The sequence below is a fragment of the Pleurodeles waltl genome, chromosome 1_2, assembly GCF_031143425.1.
Source record: "Pleurodeles waltl isolate 20211129_DDA chromosome 1_2, aPleWal1.hap1.20221129, whole genome shotgun sequence".
In the NCBI taxonomy this organism is placed as follows: Eukaryota; Metazoa; Chordata; class Amphibia; order Caudata; family Salamandridae; genus Pleurodeles; species Pleurodeles waltl.
Window position 1 is genome coordinate 67,650,026 of NC_090437.1, and position 22,830 is coordinate 67,672,855.

Below are 22,830 nucleotides of genomic sequence, written 5' to 3' on the forward strand. Positions count from 1 at the left end.
CCTCCTGGGGGGTATGTTTCACTGATTTCGAGGGCCACTATAAACGCTTGGGACAGGGTTCAGGTTACAAAGGGACTCTCCGCACCAGTATCCACGCAAACGCCGATCATCGGCAACCTGTACTTTCCTCCACCCACTTGGAAAGCCTGCCTTCCTCTCCTGGCAGGAAGCAAATTGCAAGCGGATCGGCGATCTCTGACAGGGATGGCGTAATGGACTTCTCCATAGTCCAAGAGGTGTACTGTCTTCCGTCCTCTGCATATTGGCAATATGTGGCCGTCTGCCATTGGGTGACCTCTTACGAGATTTGGGCAATGGTTATTGACTAAAGACAAAGATAAGCAGCTCCTGACCGACATTTACACCTTCGATCTCAACTCCCACATTCTCCGAGACACCAGCGAGGCGTAGATGGGAAAGGGAATGCAAGCGTAGTTTTACAGATCAGGAGTGGCGAGATGTCCTTCACCGCGCACAGATCACACCACAGGCCATGAATACCAAAGAAATTTTTCTGAAGATAGCACACTACATGTACTACACACCCAAGCAGGTGGCCCAATGGGGCACATGGCGACAACGAATGTTGGCGCCGATGTGGACAAAGAGGTACACTTAGTCACATATTATGGCAATGCCCAAGGATAGCCTCCTTTTGGCACTCCGTCCTCGATGCCATAGATGGCATGTATAATACTCTTATCCCGCGCTTCCCAAGTTACGTACTGCTCAGCCTCCCCAACCCTCAAACATACCCACTCCGTACACCAAAGGGAAGAGCAATTACCTTGGCAGCTGCTAAATTGCTCTTGCTCTCCCACTGTGGTACCACGACCATTCCCACACGCACCGACTGGTTACACAGGCAGTGACTGGCTCATTGCCCCTCTTCAACGAAACCTGGGGACCATGTATACAGTACCTGTCGGATGAGTTTCGGGAACTAACCTGCCCTTCCTACCTGCGCATTTTACGCCTGACGGACCCTGCCTAAGACACCCGCAAATAGACTGACAATTGAGATCTAGGTCTGCCTCCCATGCACTGCATGACTTGATACATCATACGGGGTCCCTTTAGTGATATAGGCTACTCACTCCTCCTTTCCTCTCCCTCCCCCCCCAAATTTCCTTATGTTATCTGTTCCCCACCGGCCTGCGGTTGTAGGTGGGTGTTATGTACTGTTTCTGCATTATAAAATTAATAAAAGATTTAAACCATAAAGTGCACAGCGGCAGGCCTAGTATGCTAAAGTAACGTGCATGGAGCTATAACTAAAATGGCTACACAACAAGGGTAGTTTTCACAATGTCTTTCAAGTGTTGCAGTATTTGAAGTTAATTTATGTGTGTACTTTTATAACATGATTTCATCTTTCCTCAATATTTCAAAAGTGAAATCCTTGTAGATACTTCGGATAATATTTACCTACTGTGACAGATAAAATAAAAACAGAGACAAAAGCATCTAATCAAACAACCTGTATAGAAGCTATGCAATGAGCTATGAACTAGGTTAAATTAAAAAAAGAAGGAGCCCATTGCACATACCATGTCAGCACTACGAAGGATCATAACAATTGCACTGAAACGCCTGTGCTTGTACGCTGAGCAAAACGAGCTTGCAGAGGAAAAATATCAATGTAGATTTTCTGCAAAATTGTAAAAAATAAAAATTAAACAACTTTGACAAATGTGCAGCTCATACCACAGGTTGCAGATTGATAACATCAAGGAGTGACTGGCAGCATTTGTAAAAAGTCCCAATGGTAGCCAGTAACTGGTAGGTATGTGGACTATTCAGTCATTTGTGATGACTCACGGGGCTTTTCACTGGGCATCCAGACAGGTACAGAAAAAATGTATCAAAACAAACAGGAAAAGTTGAAAACAGGCACAACCCCAAAATCCAAAAGCGTCTGGGACAGTTCTGTTGGTTTAATTCCAGCACAAGACTATACAGCCCATTTATGCATATAAAAATAACAAAACGAAGAGGCTAGAAATTTCTATAAATCAGAATGATGCACTGGTAGATAAGCTTGGGGTCATTTTTTATTTATTTTGTGTCACGCGTTATGACCCTTGGGCAAGAGTGGCAAAGTGATTTACAAAACTGAGCAATAGAAATTGTGGTACAGATCACTATCACACAATGCTTTGTGGGGCGGAGGGGGCATATACTTATTTCTGTTATCATAAACAAACTGAGTGAACAAGAAAACAATTAAGCTTACGTTTAGCGAGTTTAGGATCGTCAGGTAGCTCTTAGATGTCGCTTCAGATTAGACTTCAACAGAATGAAGGACCACAAAGATAACAGGTAGATTTGGAAAGTGGGGCTGAGGGCCAGTTCTATCTCTGTCCATCTGAACCACATTTCTTGTCATGCTCATTTATTTCCCTGGTACATTCAAGTACTTGATAAATACAGTGATGGCAGCAAAGTGTTAGTTTGGTGCACATGCACAACATTTTCACCGTTTGCCTAGACTGGAACTCCAAGCATGACCATACAACACAATGATTGTGCAAAAAAAAGCGTAGCCAGACTTATCGTGAAGCACAGACAATTATCCCTTGCCGAGGTTATTTACTTCTGGCAATTGGAGAGTAAGGACATGACAGTTCTCAAGTAAATCCAAAATGTAATAAGACGGACATTGACTTTTGAGATATTTAAAGGAAATGAAATAACAGCAGAGCTAGCAACAAAATCTTTACTAAAGAAATGATATATGCTGTTGAGTAGCAGGAATGTTTGAACTGTGTAGGGGCTCTAAGAATATTGAACACTATTTGCCTGTACCAATTCATTTCAAATGCACTCTGAGCCAGAGTAGAATAATACCTTACAAGAATACTAAATATACAACACAAGCTATCTTGTGCACCCATATTTCCTTAACTTTTTATCCTGTGGAGCTGTACTCGTTTCAATAGCCGTTTTAATGTGAAGTGCAATATCCTACTCCATCAAGCTATTTCATTGTTCATGATGGTGAATAGCACCACACAGCAGTCGAGCTTCCCTCTTCATTCTGAGAACTTTAGAAGTTATAGAATTAGGTACGAATGTCAGAAAACTTCCCTAAATAGAGACCAAGACGATATAGTATTCCTCGACCATCTTCTGCTCCCCCCCCATACAGAACACGTCTGGTTAGACTATGCACTTCAGAGAAGCATCAGCTCCTCGAGCATTCTCTTTCTGGTTTTTCAACAGGCAACTGGCAGGAGACGCTCAAATTTTACTGCTGGACAAAGTATTCTTTGACATACAAAGGTACTGTACAGTCTCAAAAGGTGCAGATTCACAAAGTCACGGACAATTACACTAAATACCTTTTTACTATTCCCAAATGTACTTTTACATCCCTTTCCAAATCACAAATAGAAGGGGACATTCAAAAGCAATACTCATTCTATTTGCGATTCGGAAACGAGTGATTCAACACAATTGATCAAATATCAACACCTCAAAAAGGGCGGTATGGGATTCGCAAAGAGGAAGCTTTTCTCAAATTAGGATTGTATACTTGGAGGGAGAATCTGGACCAGTGCATAAGAAAGCGGATGTGTCAGTGTATAAGCGTTATCTGTAATATTCCTCAATTAAGAAGGCAACTACAGGGACGTAGGTCTACTGGTCTTCGGAAGCCTCAAATAGACAATGTGAGATACTACCAATTAGTATAAAGACTGCACCACAAATTACAGTTACCCGAGTGCACACGTGTGTTAGCCTTCTGATAAAATAATGTAAGAAACCTTTTCTTTTCAATTACGTTTTAATATATAGTCAGATGTGAATGTGAATTATGCTTAATACACAAATGTGTGTACATAGATTAATCTAACTAATCAAAAAATCTACAATCCAGTAATAAAAAAAGTTAAATCAGCATTACTAATCTATAACTGTAATTCAAACCCATTAATGTTACAAAGTGTTATGTGATATTGGTGGGATTGGAGGTAGGGCAGCAATGGGGCCCACCTTTCTGTATACAAAGCTGGGCGGCGGATATCTTCTTGCTGCTACCCTTGGTGTCCCGGCAGATTACCCCCTACCCCCCCCTACCCCCCCCTGTCTGAGGTAGAAGAGTGATCATCTTCTTGGCGCGAAGGTACCCAGAGGGTAGGCAAGGGAGGGGGTTGGGGGCCTGGCGACCCAGGAAACTTGGGCCCCGAGGTACTAATGGTGTCCCACGGTTTAGGCTTTCTCTTGCTCTCCCACTGTAGTTTCCGGCCTGCTTCTACCCTAAAGCTGCAGGCTTGCGCAACTTTTCATCCAAGCTATTCTAAGGGACTCCAACAAGGGTAGCTCCCTGCTTTCATATTACATATGCATATTTGTTACCAACATCTATAAGTTCATTACACACTGTTCTTTGTTTACATTGGTAATTTAATTTCTAGTTTTTACACCATAAAAGCTTTTAGGAACACACAGGTGTCTTCTATTGCAGTAAACAGGAACCCCTGAGATTGTATTTGTGGAACGGACAACTGTGGGAGAATCTGTATAGCCTTTTAGTACTTAGTCTGCAGGTGCCCTTCTGCTCAGTTCTGCGTTTAGCTGTTGTAGGAGGCTGGCCTGGCTTATAGTGGGTACCTTATGGTACTTCCACCTTGTGCCAGGTCCAGGTATCCCTTATTAGTAGATTAGAAGTATTCTAGCAGCTTAAGCTGATAGAGGTAGCTATAGCAGAGCAGCTTAGGCTGAACTAGGAGACATGCAAAGCTCCTACTATACCACTTATATCATATAGCACTATATCATAAGAAAACACAATACTCCGTTACTAAAAATAAAAAGGTACATTATTTTAGTGACAATATGCCAAAAGTATCTCAGAGGATATACTCCCTTAGGAGATAAGTAAAATACACAAAATATACACACAAACCAAAATCAGGTAAGTAAAACACTTAGGGCCAGATGTAGGAAAAAATCAAATTGCGACTTGCAATTTGCGAGTCTGTGCGACTCGCAAATCGCAATTTGACATGCAGAAAGGTGTCTCAGACACCTTCTGCAACTCGCAATGGGGTCGCAAAGACCCACCTCATAAATATTTATGAGGTGGGTCGCAGTTTGCGACCCCATTGCGAGTATAGGCACTCGCTAACATGGAGGCCTGCTGACGTCAGCAGGCCTCCATGTTAGCGATCTGCCTTTTAAATAAAGGTTTTTTTTTTTTTGAAGTGCAGCCCGTTTTCCTCACAGGAAAACGAGCTGCATTTCAAAAAATTCCGAAACCTTTAGTTTCGGAATTTTCAGGGCAGGGAGTGGTCCCTTGGACCACTCCCTGCCCTGAAAAAATAATATGGGGTCCATTCACAAAGGGGAAGGGGTCCCATGGGGACCCCTTCCCGTTTGCGAATGGGTTACCATCCACTTCAAGTGGATGGTAACTGCGACTCCATTTGCGGCCGCATACGCGGTCGCAAATGGAATTGCATACCATTGCGAATCGCAAATAGGAAGGGAACACCCCTTCCTATTTGCGATTCGGAAATGCATTTTGCGGGTCGGCCCCGACTCGCAAAATGCATTTCTGCATAGGAATCACGCATTTGCGAGTCGCAAACGGCAAATTTTGCCGTTTGCGACTCGCAAAGTGCTTCCTACACCTGGCCCTTAGAAAAGTAGTGCAAACACTGTAGAACATAACAGAATGCAATAAGAGAAAATAGGCCTAGGGGCAACACAAACCATATACTCCAAAAGTGGAATGCGAACCACGAATGGACCCCAGGCCTAGAGTAGTGTGTAGAGGGTCGCTGGGAGCGTAAGAAAACACTAAGGGTGTCCAAGATACCCCACCCCAAGACCCTGAAAAGTAGGAGGAACGTTACCCTACTACCCCAGAAAGAAAGTAAAGTCGAGATAGGGGATTCTGCAAAGACAAAAACTGACTGCAAAGCACTGAAGACAAATTCCTGGGCCTGAGGACCTGCAAAGGAAGGGGACCAAGTCCAAGAGCCACGCAAGTGTCCAGGGGGGGCAGGAGCCCCCTAAACCCCAGATGAAGGTGCAAAAGGGCTGCCTCAGGTGGAAGAAGCCGAAGATTCTGCAACAACGGAAGGTGCCAGGAACTTCTCCTTTGGTCAGAAGATGTCCCACGGCGTGCTGGAGGATACAGAGTTGTTTCCACGCAGAAAGACTGCAAATAAGCCTTGCTAGCTGCAAGAGTCGTGGTTGAAGGATTTGGGCGCTGCCAGGGCCCAGAAAGGACCAGGTCACCCCTTGGAGGAGGAGACAGAGGGGGCGCTCAGCAACAGAGAGAGCCCATGCAGAAGCAGGCAGCACCCGCAGAAGCACCCGAACAGACGTTCACAAGATCTGAGCACAGCAGTCGTCTCAGCACAACAAAAAAGGGTCCCACGAAGTCAGAGTCCAACTCAGCGAGTTGGGCAATGCAGGACAGAGTGCTGGGGACCTGGGCTGTGCTGTGCACGAAAGAAGTCTTGCAAAAGTGCACAGAAGCCCTAGCAGCTGCAGTTCACACAGTACACAGGATTACTGTCTGGCGTGGGGAGGCAAAGACTTACCTCCACAAAATTTGGACAGAAGGGCCACTGGACTGCCGGGGACACTTGGATCCAGCTCCTGTGTTCCAGGGACCACGCTCGTCAAGATGAGGGGACCCAGAGGACCGGTGATGCAGAAGTTTGGTGCCTGCATTGGCAGGGGGAAGATTCCGTCGACCCACTGGGAGATTTCTTTTTGGCTTCCAGTGCAGGGTGAAGGCAGACAGCCCTCAGAGCATGCATCACTAGGAAACAGTCGAGAAAGCCAGCAGGATTAGGCGCTACAATGTTGCTGGTAGTCTTCTTGCTACTTTGTTGCGGTTTTGCAAGCGTCCTGGAGCAGTCAGCGGTCGATCCTTGGCAGAAGTCGAAGAGGGAAGTGCAGAGGAACTCCGGTGAGCTCTTGCATTCGTTATCTGTTGAGAAACCCACAGGAGAGACCCTAAATAGCCCTTAGAGGAGGATTGGCTACCTAACCAGATAAGAGCCTATCAGGAGGGGTCTTTGACGTCACCTGCTGGCACTGGCCACTCTGAGGTCTCCACTGTGCCCTCACACCTCTGCATTCAAGACGGCAGAGGTCTGGGACACACTGGAGGAGCTCTGGGCACCACCCCTGGGAGGTACTGGTCAGGGGAGTGGTCACTCCCCTTTCCTTTGTCCAGTTTCGCATCAGAGCAGGGGCTGGTGGCTCCCTGAACCAATGTAGACTGGCTTATGCAAGGAGGGCACCATCTGTGCCCTTCAAAGCATTTCCAGAGGCTGGGGGAGGCTACTCCTTTCCAGCCCTTAACACCTATTTCCAAAGGGAGAGGGTGTAACACTCTTCTCAGAGGAAATCCTTTGTTCTGCCTTCCTGGGACTAGGCTGACCAGACCCCAGGAGGGCAGAAATCTGTCTGAGGGTTGGCAGCAGCGGTAGCTGCAGAGAAAACCCCAGATAGCTAGTTTGGCAGTACCCCGGGTCCATGCTGGGGCCCCGGGGATGCATGTAATTGTCACCCCAATACCAGAATGGTATTAGGGTGGCAGTTCCATGATCCTAGACATGTTACATGGCCATGTTCGAGTTACCATTGTGAAGCTACACATAGGTATTGACCTATATGTAGTACACGCATGTAATGGTGTCCCCGCATTCACAAAGTCTGGGGAATTTGCCCTGAACAATGTGGGGGCACCTTGACTAGTGCCAGGGTGCCCTCACACTAAGTAACTTTGCACCTAACCTTCACTAAGTGAGGGTTAGACATATAGGTGACTTATAAGTTACTTATGTGCAGTGAAAAATGGCTGTGAAATAACGTGGACGTTATTTCACTCAGGCTGCAGTGGCAGGCCTGTGTAATAATTGTCCGAGCTCCCTATGGGGGGGCAAAAGAAATGTTGCAGCCCATAGGGATCTCCTGGAACCCCAATACCCTGGGCACCTAGGTACCATATACTAGGGTATTATAAGGGTGTTCCAGTGTGCCAATCAGAATTGGTAACATTAGTCACTGGTTAGCAGAGCCTCAATGATACAGTTAGGCACCACACAGGGAACATATATAGGTCACAAACTATGAGCACTGGGGTCCTGGCTAGCAGGATCCTAGTGAGACAGTAAAGCACCCTGAAATATATATTCACAAACAGGCCAAAAGTGGGGGTAACAAGGCTAGAAAGAGGCTACCTTCCTACAGCTGTTGATGATAGTATTGAAGCTTGGAGTCATTGTATGTGGTTTGTGTAACAAAGGCCCTTTGATGTATTCGGTGACTACGTTTAAAGAAATGACCACTTGTAGGTGAAGCATAGATCAAAGCAAGTAAGCCTTATTAAGGAAGGGAAAAAAACCTTTACCTGTAGATCTCCTGTGTGTGATACTCCACAACAAACAGACATTTCAACAGCGCCCAGAATTACCAGCAAAAACGTTAAAGAAGCAGAGCCATATTGTAGACTTCCAATACTGCACTTCACACAGGACTCAAACCTGGTTCCAAGCTCCACTACCAGCAGTAGATTCCAGGGCACAAATGAGGAGTGGACACAAATAGCCAGTTACCCCCCAATTTCCAGAAAGGGGTTATGTTCCCCTAAGGCAGAAGTGGAGAGTTGTCATCTTGTGTCCCAACCCTGCATCTGCTTGAAAATACTTTTTGTGTACCTGGCCTCACATAGCTTGCAAATCATCCCACTAGCAGCCTCCTCCTTATTTGTGGAAAACCCCCACGAGAGAGGCGTTTTTTAATTTCTCATCTGAGGAACACAGAACTTCACACCATTAACCCTTCTATTGCTTAACACACTGCATATGTGAGGAGCTTTGGAGCTGGATAAAGATCACCAATGGGAACTAAACATGTATTGAAAGCAAGGTTGATAATTAAAAAAGGTACACCAGGCACATTTTGATTACTCACTATAATTAGTTTATAAACTTGATTATTGCCTGTTTAAAAATTGTCACTTTCAGCTATTTTCAAACTCAGTTACAAATTGATATGCGAAAAACATACATGTACGGTTTAAAAAGAAAAACTGAAAAATCTTCTTTTTCTTTCCACATTCCTTTATGATGATGTTAATTTGTTGGTTTGGGTAAAACAGGCTTCATATCTTTTAAGTAAAGATTATAAAGACACAACATTACTCAGACCATGGAAAATCTACTTGCCCACTGGCTATGGCAAGTCTGATTTTATCAGAGTGAGCTATTTTTAGGACTAACCAGCCTTTTCTGGTGAGAGGGCTAGAGCTGGCAAAGAACAGGTGTTCTGTTCATTCCGAAAGCGGATGTGCAATAAAGATTCCGTTCAATTTTCTATCACACATTGAGAGGCCTATATGAGGATGGCCATCTGATGGGGTATGCTTCCTGGCCTATGCAGAATTTGCAGCAGCAATTTGTAAGGCATGGATGGGGTTCCTCTCAGGAGCCAGACACCCCCACAATAAAATCAGGCATATCCAGAAACAGGAGGAAAAAGCAAATTGATTATACAATGACATGCACTGTTGCTACCTTAGACTGCTCCACGTATGAATACACTGAAATTGTAATGGGAAAATAATAAAAGTGATGGAATACAGGATTGTGATTTGATGCCTATACTAAGAAATTGTAGGAAAGTGACACGTAATGCAAGATCGAAGAGGATACATTATAAATGTGTGCACAGAGATTGTCACACCAAATACAAAATATCAATAGGAAATTACATATACATGTGGCTTCTATGCCAGAGGGTAAGATGTTACTGAAAATATGGAAAAAGGAGAAGACCCACTTTTGCTAATGCATGAATTAGGAGGAAAATGTGCAGAATCCTACAGGGTTAGAAAAGAATACAGGCCTAAAACGTTCATGATTTCCAAATAGAAAGCTAAGGATAGAGAGGATGCTGGGGCGTAAGGACAAGCAGAAACATTTATTCATAATGCAGCCGGAAGTAGGCGGCCACAAAACGAAAGCTTGAGCCATAACTTAATAACACACTCACAGGAAAGGCGCACATTCTGATCCACGTTCACAAGGGAAATTGTACATCATGGTGGTTTTGGAAAGGGAAGACAATAAGCTTTGATACTTTAAGGCCAGCGGCTGTGCAAGGGAGGATAGACCGAAATGTTTCCAAGCGTGGAGTTAGCTGAGGAAGGACATACTGATAGGCTTCAGAAGGTGAGATCAAAAGACACTGTGGTTATTAGCAAATGTGTCCATGACAGATGTATAACCTTCGCTTTTCTGTAAATGTGTAATTAGAATATTGCTTTGTGCTAACGTAAGTAAAGATAACAATGTACCAAGCTAGCGCTTAAATCAATATGCATGACAAGTGATAAGACGCATTCAAGGTATTTTGAAACTATAAAAGAAGTTGTTCGTGATGACAAAGTTGAGTGCGGTATCAGTCGCTGTGCTCCCCTCCCGGCCGTTATCCATAAATGTTCATATTATGTGCCAAACTGAGTTGTGTTGTTCTTTCATTTCCTGACTCCACAACATCTGGCGAGCCAGCTAGGAGCTCTCTTCTCTTCCCCGCACTGCAGCTGAAGGAGGCACTGCCTGCTGCTTGAATAGAACACTGCGCGCAAATCAGGTCAGCATACACCTGCCTATTCAAACAGGCGATCAGGTATCCAGATGTTGCTGTCCTAAAGGGCGAGGAGAGGTTGGGCTTCGTACCTTATTATTTTTAATTGCATGATTCTTTTTGGCAACTATAATATGAGGTTATTCACCCATGATTCATGTGGGGTTTAAAGCAAAGTTAAGTTGTTATGTTACAAATGAACTGTGATTTCCCGGTCAGACCGGAACACTAGCTAGGGGGTTTAAATGCAATGTTATATTGTTATGCTACAAATGAACTGTGATTTCCCGGTCAGACCAGAAGACTAGCTAGTACGACAGGCAGCAGTGCATTACCCAAGGGGACAGCCCCTGGAAGAGACATTCATTTGGGAATGCCTAGCAGGTATCCCGGTTAGATCCGGAGGGTGAGAGCAGAAGTAGTGCGGTGAACAGAGTAACAAGTGTGAAGTCTGACATGGTAAGAGAGAGTCACTCTATCGGCGCCGGCAGACCTTGCTTTGAATGAGTCAGACGCCCGGCTCACCAAATCCCCAGATTTAAACACACCTGGAAGGCGTCTTTGAGGGGGAGCGACCAAGGCCGAGGTATCAGTGGGGAGTCTGACGTTTAGGTAAAGGGACAACCCGATGGTTGGTGTCAGTTGATTTTGCCCTGAGCATGATCAGACCCTTGATTGCAAACCTGGAAAGCGCAACAGTAACAAGTGGGTGCATTTTATGAGTAAGAAGGAGGACAAAGAGTACAGTCAAGTTATAGAGAAATGGCAGGTGTCCCCACCAGTTGTCATGCAGTCATATATAAGTTATGTAATGAAAATGTATAGAGCGCATAGCTACCCAAAGGCCTCCCAGCGCTATACAGAAAAACCTTTGCATACGCAGCTTTGGGACACAAATTAAAATAACCATGTTTTTAATAGCCGCTGGAACGGCAATTCATGGCTGGTTTGATGTAGATTCAGTCTTAATCAATTCCACAGTATAGCTCCAAGATACGATATTGATCTTCCTCCCCATTTGGCTTTTTTATTGGGGTAATGACTGCTAGGGCTGTGGGGGATGATCTAAGAGGTCTGGTAGGTTTGTAAAAAGAAGCCAGTGTTCGCAATATTGGTTAGGCCTTTGTCATATAGCGCTCTATGAATGTAACAAAGATTTACATTTTATCCGTTGCTCCAACGGCAGCCAGAGCAACGTTGATAAAACTGATCTGGCCGATTCATGCCTGGGTAGATTGAAGAGAAGGCGGGCAGCAGTGTTCTGCACCACCTGCAATTTCCTCATTACATATTTTGGTGCACCAAGAAACAGGGCGTTCCTATAATCCAGCCGAGTGCGGAGAGGGCGCGTGATCTCTGCCATATTTGTGACATCCCAATAGACACCCCTCAAGTGTCCCATAAGTGGGGAATAGTTAGTGTAGATAAAAAATATAAAAAAACAGGGAGCCAAAATAAAACATCCCATGTAAGTGAAGATTGATAAATCCCTATAAGTGAGGTTGATGATTCTCTGTGGCAGGAAACGGATACCACTGAGTTAAAAGTAGTTTTTAAATGGGCTCACGGGCAACCTCCATGCCCATGCAACACTCCGCGGTTTGAAATAATAACACAATCACCCCTCGTATTAGAGGCTCTTCTTGATGCATTTCTCACAGATTTTCATAATTTCACAACCTTGAACAATGAATGGCTCAACACATCTGAGCACCACAAGTAGTTATCTACATACATGACAACATTATAACGTGCTTTGCATCAAGTAATAATCCACTCAGACCCCCCCATAAATTCACCCGCCCCAGATATAACCATAGAAAAGATGTTGCACAGATTGGCGATCAGTATGGCTGATATTCACCAATTCGGTCTCACAACAATATATGTAAAGACAGGTAACACTGAATAAGATTGTCCCTGCACATCACTGCTATAGGTCAGCAACAGCTGAGAAAGGCAAATATACGTTACAAAGGGAGGCACAAGCCAAAAAGATACACAGCGCAGCAGTCAGACTGCAAGAGGTACGCATAGGAAACACAGGCCTGTGGGGACCTTGGACACCCCTATGGACCATGTTATAAAAACGTTCCCTTCAGATAAAAAAAAGAATACCAAAATATTGTAAGCAGTGGCATAAAGGCACTGAGGATCATGCCCAAACATAGCCAAAGGAAGGGACATTTGATGAGGACATAGCTGAACATACATTGACATACATTCGCTCAACGTATAAGAAAAATAAGCGACAGAAAAGGGAAGCTATTCTGTCACTATGGCAGGCATTCTGTCATGAAAAGGTGAAGTCAACCAAGCCCGAACAGGCAGTGGTGCAAACACGAACAGAACCCCCAGGACAGTGTTTAGGGGAACCCCTACCTTGTGGCCTTTACCCTATCCTGCCAGCAGCAGGGTACCAGGATCCAGTTTGGGTTAAGCCTAAGGAGAGGTTAGAGGTGCAGGGAGCTGAGGCGACCCCCCGCTCCAGTCTCATCAGCTCCTCGAGCCGACCCAGAACAGAGTGGGTGAGACAGGCTAATAAGTGAGTTGCAGCATACAGTGCGGCAGCCAGAGCGGTCTAGGAGCCTTGACCCCACACCCCCGTGCAATGGACTACAGGGCATGTCATTCTTAGGCTTGGAGAGACGTTTGCAGACACTCAGAGAGGCAGCAGAGGAATGGATAGATAAGGAAGAGGAATGGGAGAGAGATGTAGAGAAACCACAATATGAGGAGGCCCCAGACGACTCAAAGGTCACAACAGGGGCAGAAGTTGAGGAGGATTGGGACAATGGTTTAATAGGAGTGCGCACGAACAAGGGGTTAACAGAAGGTTATATAATTTTCGTCTGCGCCCTACACGAGAGTTATTAATGACAGCAAGAGGTGCCACAGATACAAAAAGAGGGTCAATCCTAAAAACAAGGTCAGCATTGACACCTATAGAGATAACAGAGCAAAAGGAAGGTAGCTGATATTGCCAACCCTTCTCAGATGAAAGGCGAGGTGGACCAAAAAGGAAGGAATAAAGCCATGGCGCCGCCAAGGGTCTTTTCAACCCTTTGATTTAGCGACTGCAGAAGATTGCATACGGAAGGGGAATAGGTGACCCAGGTTGGAGCTACCCCTACATGCAAGAATGCCTTGCTGCCTGGGAGCAGTATGCTACAGACAAACCAACTAGAGTGACATGCAGCACTAGACCAGATCCAAGGTTAAGCCTCAGGTCAGGAAGCCCTCGACCAATAACAGTTGCCCCTTATTTTTAAGTGAGGGCAGGTGCCAACATACGTGCCATGGCCTCAAATGGACAAAGAATTTAAAGAGAGCACTGCCCCGGCTGTCTAAAGGTGCGGGAAAATGGATAGGTTGCTTTGAAAAACACACTGCCGGGGTCAACCTGGCTTTAGGCGATGTTAAATGCTTGCTCAGTTCATTAGTGGGAAACGAAATAAACAACATTTTTGTTACAGCAGGGTTCCCTCAAGTGACCTGGATAAATACAGCTTGACAGATCGGCTTTTAACAATGTCCGCCAACATGTTTGGGATGCACTTCAGCTGACATATCCAGATAGACCAGACAGAAAGGGTCACAGCTAAGCTGGTGCAACAAAAATTTAAGAAACAGTACAGAAGGTGCACTCGTGACTGCGCCACCAACTGCTGCTGCAACGCCAGTGCAGGTACAGGCACCAGGAGGACAACCAGTAAGTGATACGAGGAAGGGGCAGGGAAGTTTTACAGGAGAGCAAGGGTCTACACAAGGGAAAAGACAAGGAAGCTATATGACAGGACAACAATGTTATTACTGGGGTAAGATGGGCCATTTTGCAAGAGAATGCTGGGCCAGGAAAAATGATGAAAGCACTAGGTTGTATACCTCAATAGGTGCAATGGGCGCCCCAGCAACAAGCAATGTAGGAGCCCCCATAGGGCCCTAAAGCCCAGTGGGTTGCACCACAGGGGCTAATGTCGCAGGGCGGGCACCAAGGTGTCAGCAAAACTATGGGAGGACAAGCACAGGTTCAGGTGGGAGGAGTAACAGTGCAAGGAGGCAATGCCTTTTATGCATTACACCAAATATTTGGGAGGAACGCCAACTCAAAATTATACCCAATGACAGAGCCTGGAGTTGGCCACTGTGTGTCCAATACTATTGGTAACCCACAGGTCAGATGAGGAACCCACTGTGACAGTAGCCATAGAAGGTCGCCCCTACAGGTTTTTAATAGGCACTGTGGCCACCAATTTGTGTATAAAGAAAGGAACACTACCACTTTCTTGTAACTCAATGGACACACAAGGGTTTTCTGGGGCCATGAGGGGAGTTCCATTCACCGAATCACTAAGCATGATTGTGGGAGAGACACAAATTGAAGGGCCACTATTATATTCCCCAGAGTCACCAGTCAATCTTCTTGGAAGAGACCTAATGAGCAAATTGAACATAACCATCTCCTTTCTGGAGGATGGGTCAATGATTTGTTACACACCAGGTGTCACACCAAGCAGACGACTGTCCCTCATAGCTCATGAGGAGCTAGGGCAGCAGGTCAGAGCAGTTCCTGTCAACACAGAGGCTTTTTTGTGCTGCATAATGCCTTGATAGCACACACACCAGCGCTCTGACGGGCAAAAAGTGCAATTATCAAAGGAACTGCTGTTAAGACCTTACAAGCCTATGGATGCCATAGTAGAACCTGAAATGATATTGGAAATATCCGCCCTTGAAATAAGATCAACATATGCTGTGCTAATGGCAGTTGACAGGAAATGTGGGCATCAACAGAATTCACAGGTCACGGGGTTAAATTAAGAGATATATCAGACGCAGAAGTCTTTGATGATTGCCCATGAATTGAGACAGTTGTGTTTGAGATGGACATTGCCATTAGAGTACAGTTACAATACAGGACAGTGTCCAGACACGCACAAGACAGAGCAATAATAGAAAAAGATTTGGCAAAAGTACCAGAAGTGTTATAGACAAAGGGGCCATATGATTTTGGACTGAACAAAGGGGCTGAGCCTGTGAAAATTACATTGAAACCTAGAGCAATGTTGCCCATGATACACCAGTACCCCTTGTCAAAAGAGTCAGAAGAAGGCATCCTACCTACAATCCAAGTGTTACTTGAGCAGGGGCTACTATATGAGAGGTCGACATCGTGCAAAACACTGATTTTTCCGATACGCAAGGCCAAGGGGGGAACCTGGAGAACGATTCAGGATTTGCGCTCCCTAAACGATGTAGTGATACCACAATTTCCAGTGGTATCCGACCTGTCAGTCATACTGACAAACATTCCTAAAGATGCCACTTATTTTTCTGTGGTCGATTTGAAAAATGTGTTTTTCAGTATTCCATTACATTTTGACAGTCAATATTTGACTGGATTCACATTTAGAGAGACACAATATTGCTATAAAAGGCTCCCCCAAGGCTTCTGTGAGTCCCAGAGTATTTTCAACAGAACAGTGAAAAAGAATTTAGCAAACATAAAATGCAAGAATACTCTGTTACAATACGTGGATGATATCATGGTTTGTAGCCCTACTGAAGACATATGTAGAGACAATACCACTGGCCTCCTCTGCATGCTTGCAGAAAAAGGTTACAAAGTGGACAAAAATAAATTGCAATACTTGCAGACAGAGTAGAGCGCATCAGGAACATGCCTAAGCCCACAACCACAAAACAAATGCATATGTTTTTAGGACTCTGCAATTATTTGAGACAGTGGGTATTCAATTATGCCACTCTGACCGCACCATTTCTCAATGCCTTAAAAGGAGTCCCACACAAATGCAAAACAAAATCTAATGGACTGACGAAAGGGAGACAGCCTTTCTGGAGCTAAAGAGAGCAATCACAAATGATTCAGTGTTAGATACACCTGATTATAATAAAACATCCTACCTCTTCTGTCATTGTAATGGAATGACAATGACAGTGGTACTAACTCAAAAGACATCCATGGGACACAAACCAATTGCCTACTACATTTGGCTGCTATATCCCACCATGAAAGGGCATTATCCATGTGAGCAAGTACTGTCTACAGCAGCTTTTGCAGTCCAGAAAAGCACCACCATAGTGATGGGATCACCTTTGACATTGTATGTAGAGCATGCGGTATTCGCCATCTTGCAAAAAAGCAAGAGCACCCTTACAACTCAAAGGGTATCTGGATATGAAGTAATACTTTCAATACTATCATTGCAAGTGGTTCGATGTCACACAGATAATCCAGCAATGTTGTTTGCACACCCAGGTTTTGACAATGAACAAGTACATGACTGTCCCAATTACACCCCAGAAGAAGACAGTATGGTGGGAGAAGACCCCATCCCTGGGAGCACTTTGCTCTTTGTTGATGGGTCCTTATTCATACATCAGGAGAATGAGATTAGGCACTCTGGAGCAGCCATTGTAAGAGCCGAATAACAGGGATCATCTGACACCTTAAAGATAGTATGTCAAATACCACTCCCTTCCCATTCCTCAGCAGAAGCCTCAGAATTAGTGGCCATCATTGTAGTGCTGCAGCAAGCCAAAGGACAAGAGGTTACCATTTATTCAGATTCAGCATATGTCACCACCACTGAATTCTAGTATTCGCAGATGGGAAAGGAGGGGATTTCTTAAATCTGATGGATCCCCTGTAATGCATAAAGATTTATTGGCGCAATTGATAAAGGCTTTAACTCTACCATCTAAGGTAGCAGTTATAAAATATGCAGCACACACCAATCAGCAAGACCTGGTCTCCAGGGGTAATGCCTTGGCAGACTGGGCAGCAAAAGAAGCAGCTAAAACATCTCCAAACTATAGTGAACAAGATGAACACACATTTGGGATGATGACCAGCAGACAACATAATGCTACTGAATTACCACCCCCATATACAGAGACAGCACAATTACATTTACGCAAATTGCAAGAACAAGCACTACCTCATGAAAGGGGGCTGTGGGAACAGCGAGGGTGTATACAGTCACCAACATATTTCATCTATAGGCAAGAAAACACAGGTAAACCAATAATGCCACAAGCCCTGTTATATACAGCCCGGGAGCAACTACACCTCCCTGCAAACACTGCCAAAGAATATCTTCTTGCTACGCTTCAGACAGATTGGTTCACTACACAATTATCTGCAATGATTACTATGTACATTGCAGAATGTGCAGTATGCCAACAATACAGCCCTTACGGGAGTAGCTCCAATTAAAGGTAATCACAAATGTGGGACGTGCAAAGCATGTGCAGGAGCCATTGTAGGTGACTCCCTGCTCTGGAAACAGAAGGAGTACAAATTCTTAAACGTGACGAACTGCAAAACCTCTAACTGCATATATTTGATCACTTGTCCTTGTCCAGTGGGATATGTAGGAGAGACTGGACGTGAGATCAGTTAGAATTTTAGAACATTTGTCTAATATTCGTAACAATAGGGAGGGAGCTCCCCTTGTGCAGCACTGGCAAAATGAGAGAGACAATCGGGATGACCTTGCTTGGACAATTTTAGAAAAAATTAAGAATGTTCAAGGTGTGGAAGAAGTCAAAGTCAGAAGAAAACAAGAAGTTTATTGGATTTTTACTCTAGACACCTATAGGAGCGATCTGAATGAGTGTATTCCATGGGAAAACGCTATAGTTTAGTCTCTCCCTGAATAGTTAGTGTCTATTGTTTGGCTATGTTTGTTATCCACTTGAGCCTGGTATGGGCGTTGTTTTTATTTATTTATTATTGTTTATCCTTTCCCTCTTTTTTTATTTATTCTCTTTATTTTATTATTATTTTTTTATTTCCTTCCAGTGGTGCCTTGTTTATATTGGTATGTTTAGTTCCATGATGGTTGGGGTCTGCCTTGTACTCCGGTGTGGAGTTTGACGTCTCATAGGACTCATTTAGTTTGTAGGTTTTGGCCATCTGTGAGTGGGTTCTACTTTAATTCCTGTACTTTCGTAGTTGTACCACTTAGTGAGATACTTATGGTTTAGGCGTCCACTCTTTCACCCCACTCGTTGGATGTTCTGTTGTTTACATATGCATTACTTATCTTTCTTTGTTGACTTCTTCTTTTGGATAGAGAGCTTGACCTTTTTAAGATGGCGCCCGTGTAGCCTTGGTCCTGGTGTAGGCTCGTTCTTCTTGATATTTGCTTTATTCGGCTTTCCCGAGTTTTGTTATTTATATTAGAAACGTATATATGGAAGTACGTAGATACCTGTGACCTTTACACCCATGAGAGTTTAATGTGACTTTCTCTACTTTCATTTATGGTAAGTGATAAGTTGCATTCAAGGTATTTTGAAACTATAAAACATGGGTACTCACAAACTTTTTCTCGGGGGCCAAAATTGCAGTATGGTTTGCGGCCGAGGGCCGCACTGAAGTGACAGCGGGGGGCGGGGCTTAGAGGGGGCGGGTCTTAGAGGGGGAACAACCACCCCACCCCCTTTTTCAAAACAATGCCCCTACCCCAGTAACACACACAGCGCGCACACATACAGCGCCATCTGCTCTCACCCCTACCCCAGTAACACACACAGCGCGCGCACACCCAGCGCCATCTGCTCTCACCCCTACCCCAGTAACACACACAGCGCCATCTGCTCTCACCCCTACCCCAGTAACACACACTGCGCCATCTGCACACAGCGCCATCTGCTCCCACCCCTACCCCAGTAACACACACAGCGCCATCTGCTCTCACCCCTACCCCAGTAACACACAATGCGCCATCTGCACACAGCGCCATCTGCTCCCACCCCTACCCCAGTAACACACACAGCGCCATCTGCACACAGCGCCATCTGCTCTCACCCCTACCCCAGTAACACACACTGCGCCATCTGCACACAGCGCCATCTGCTCTCACCCCTACCCCAGTAACACACACAGCGCCATCTGCTCTCACCCCTACCCCAGTAACACACACTGCACCATCTGCACACAGCGCCATCTGCTCTCACCCCTACCCCAGTAACACACACTGCGCCATCTGCACACAGCGCCATCTGCTCCCACCCCTACCCCAGTAACACACACAGCGCCATCTGCACACAGCGCCATCTGCTCTCACCCCTACCCCAGTAACACACACAGCGCCATCTGCTCTCACCCCTACCCCAGTAACACACACACAGCGCCATCTGCTCTCACCCCTACCCCAGTAACACACACAGCGCGCACACACACAGCGCCATCTGCTCTCACCCCTACCCCAGTAACACACACACACACAGCGCGCACACACAGCGCAATCTGCTCTCATGCCTACCCCAGTAACACACACTACATTAAAAACAAATAAATAAATAACCAAAGAGCCTTACCTGACTCAAAGCACTGTAAAGATGCCACAAATGTGGAACAGCAGGCAGGCAGGCGGGCAGCAGACGTGGAGCCGGTGACAGGAAGCAGACGACCAAAGCCCCATAAAAGTTAGCTGCAAGCGCTGACTTTTATGGGGCTTTGGCTTCCAGGATCGTCAGGGCAACGTCATAAACAATGGCCGCAGTATGTAAACATAGAGGAGGGCCGCGGGAGCATGCTCCCGCGGCCATCTTCTATGTTTACATACTGCTGCCATTATGATGTGGCGTTTGGTGTGCGTCTCGCGGGCCGCCAAGCTAGGTCCGTGGGGCCGCTGGCGGCCCGCGGGCCGTACTTTGAGTACCGTTGCTATAAAAGAAGTTGCTTGTGATGACAAAGTTGAGTGCAGTATCAGTCACTGAGCTGTGCTGCCCTCCCGGACGTTATTCATAAATGCTCATATTATTTGTCAGACAGATCTGTGTTGTTCTTTCATTTCTTGACTCCACAACAAAGAGGATATTGGGAGGACGTGAAAGGTTCTGGAGGACCAGACAAGTCTCAAGCTGAAGCATAATGGGTTTAGTGAAACGGAGTAAACGTACAAAACATGCAGACAAAATATTAGAACTGGGATTAGCAGTGGCAAAGAAATGCCTAGCAGTAGGATGGATGATGGGTCCACCCAAGTGCAAACACTAGCTATGGGAATTCAGGAAATGGATATGAGCAGAATGCGGGGGAAAGACAGAGACTGGTCCACAGTGGTGCAAGACAAGAAGGCGAATGGTATGGGATATGGCAGAAGTTTACCTACAGCAGGAAATGGGTAGGGATGAAGAGGTACAAAATGATAATACAATGGAAGATGATCAAATATAAGGTAGACACGGGATGAGATTGATATGTAACTAGATGCTAAAGTGATACCTGTATTGTTCTCAAAATGCTAAATATGTTGTCACTAATGCAGCCGTAATGGGTTCAGCTCCTTCTCAATTGGGGCAACTGCCAGACAGTTGGGAAATGTTTTTTCCCCCATTCTGATTATATAACTGTAAACTCAATAAAGCATAAAAACGTTTTTATGTTGTCGAATTTGCTGTGCCTTGAAGACACCGATCAAAGGTCAGCTTCTGTCTCCCTACAAATTGCTGCTTATTTTATCCTGGAGACTAGTGTTTTATTTTCTTTCTCCACTACAAAGTTAAAGAGTTTTGTAAAGTGAACTGTCTGACAATTGTCATGGAAGGAAAGGCTGTAGGATGTCAGTTTTTTCTAACAAAGTATTTTAATAGCCTGTAAATAAACAGTAAAAAATTTAACATATATCAGCAATTAGGAAAGCACTTTTTTGAAGCTCAGAAGTGTAACGGAAATAAAGATTTTAATTGGACCAGAAAAAACATTATTTTACTTGGAGATAGGCAAATGATAAAGATTTGCAGAAACCCAAATTGCAAACATTACTGTTTGTATGATATAAGGTTTTATCAATAAAACTGCATGTCAGTGGGAAATGTTGTGGCTCTTTCAATAGTAATGGTAAGGGCACTAAATGACTACCACATCATGGTTTAGTAAAATATTTATTATAAGTGAGAGTTTTTAAATAAAGTCAGAATCATTCCTGCCCCTGCCCTGATGGCAATGTTCTTAGTGAGGTAAGTGATAAGTCAGGGGCCATGTGTACACAGTGTGGGATAGATATGCATTATACATAAAGAAAAAGATTAGTCCATTCATCAAACAAGTGTTTTTGTGCAGCACGCATGCTGTACTCGTATTTGAAGGTTCTCTCATATGTTCTAATCAAGGAAAAGGCGCTTGTGAAAGAAAATATTTGCCTATGAACGCATAATTTGCGACCCGTTTATGGGTCAAGAGCATAAGTTTGGTCGAGTAGTTATTTAAGTTATTGTGCCTGCAGGTCTGCTAAAGGTTTTACACTTTTAGAGGCCTGATCACTTCTTGTGACAGCGTTGGGAATTGTATGTGATAATCTATTCGCCCCTCCCCGCTTTACTGAGGACTTCGGTCAAGTCCTCCTTGCTCTGTCTGGAGAAGAACAAGTACACGAAATGATCATGGCACTGACATATATATGGTAGGTAAGGTACGCTGCGGGTTGATACTTCGACTGACAAAAGAGATTTGCAGCAGTTAGCAAGTGTTCCTCCCCCAACGTCCTCCAAACCCGGTGTGTTTCCACCACTCACCCGTCCGGGGAGTACTCCAGGTTGAAGACGGCGCCGTGGGTGCGCGTGCTCAGGTTCACAGAGTCGGCGGGGCTGATGGAGCTGTACAGCTGGGTCATGCAGCGGTGGTTGTCCCGCGCGGGGTCCACGTGCAGGCCCCGCCGCACGCATCGCTCCCGCAGCCACCACAACAACTTGCCGCCCGGCTGCGGCGAAGCGAAAGGGGGTACAGAGGAGTCCCCCTTCTCTCCATCTTTCTCCCCTTCCTCCTCCTGGCGCACATCGGGGGCGTCCGCACAAGGGCTGGTGCCGCGCGCAGCCTCCGTCTCGAGCTCCCGCGCACCTGGCACGTCTCGGCGTGTTCCTCGGGGAGCGCGGGGGGTCTCATCTCCGTTCGGTGGAGTTTCCTGCTCCCCGGAGCCGCCCCGAGGAGGACGCAGCAAGCTCATGCTGGAGGGGACGGCTGTCGGTGTTGGCGAAAGGCAGCGATCAGCCGGTGGCCCCGCTGCAGTTAAACGCGGACGTCGGAGGACTCATTTCGCACAGTGGCCTCTCGTGACACGGGTCGTGGTGAGGGGGACACAGCGGTGCCCACAATACGAAGCGCTTCCGGTGTGACTGTGAGCCGCCGGTGTAGCCTCAAAATAAGTCCGGATGAAGGGGAATAGCCCACCACGCGTA

At 45.5% G+C, this 22,830-nt stretch overlaps 1 protein-coding gene across 1 annotated transcript in view; it reads right to left on the minus strand.

Annotated features, from left to right (window-relative positions):
- DCAF10 (DDB1 and CUL4 associated factor 10) overlaps positions 1–22,771 on the minus strand; it is a 93,332-nt gene extending 70,561 nt beyond the window's left edge. The window contains exon 1 of the mRNA XM_069236423.1: positions 22,171–22,771. Within this exon, the coding sequence (XP_069092524.1) occupies positions 22,171–22,598 (428 nt within the window). The 5' untranslated portion in view covers positions 22,599–22,771. The remainder of the gene's footprint in view (positions 1–22,170) is intronic.
- Between the last annotated feature and the right edge of the window lie 59 nt (positions 22,772–22,830).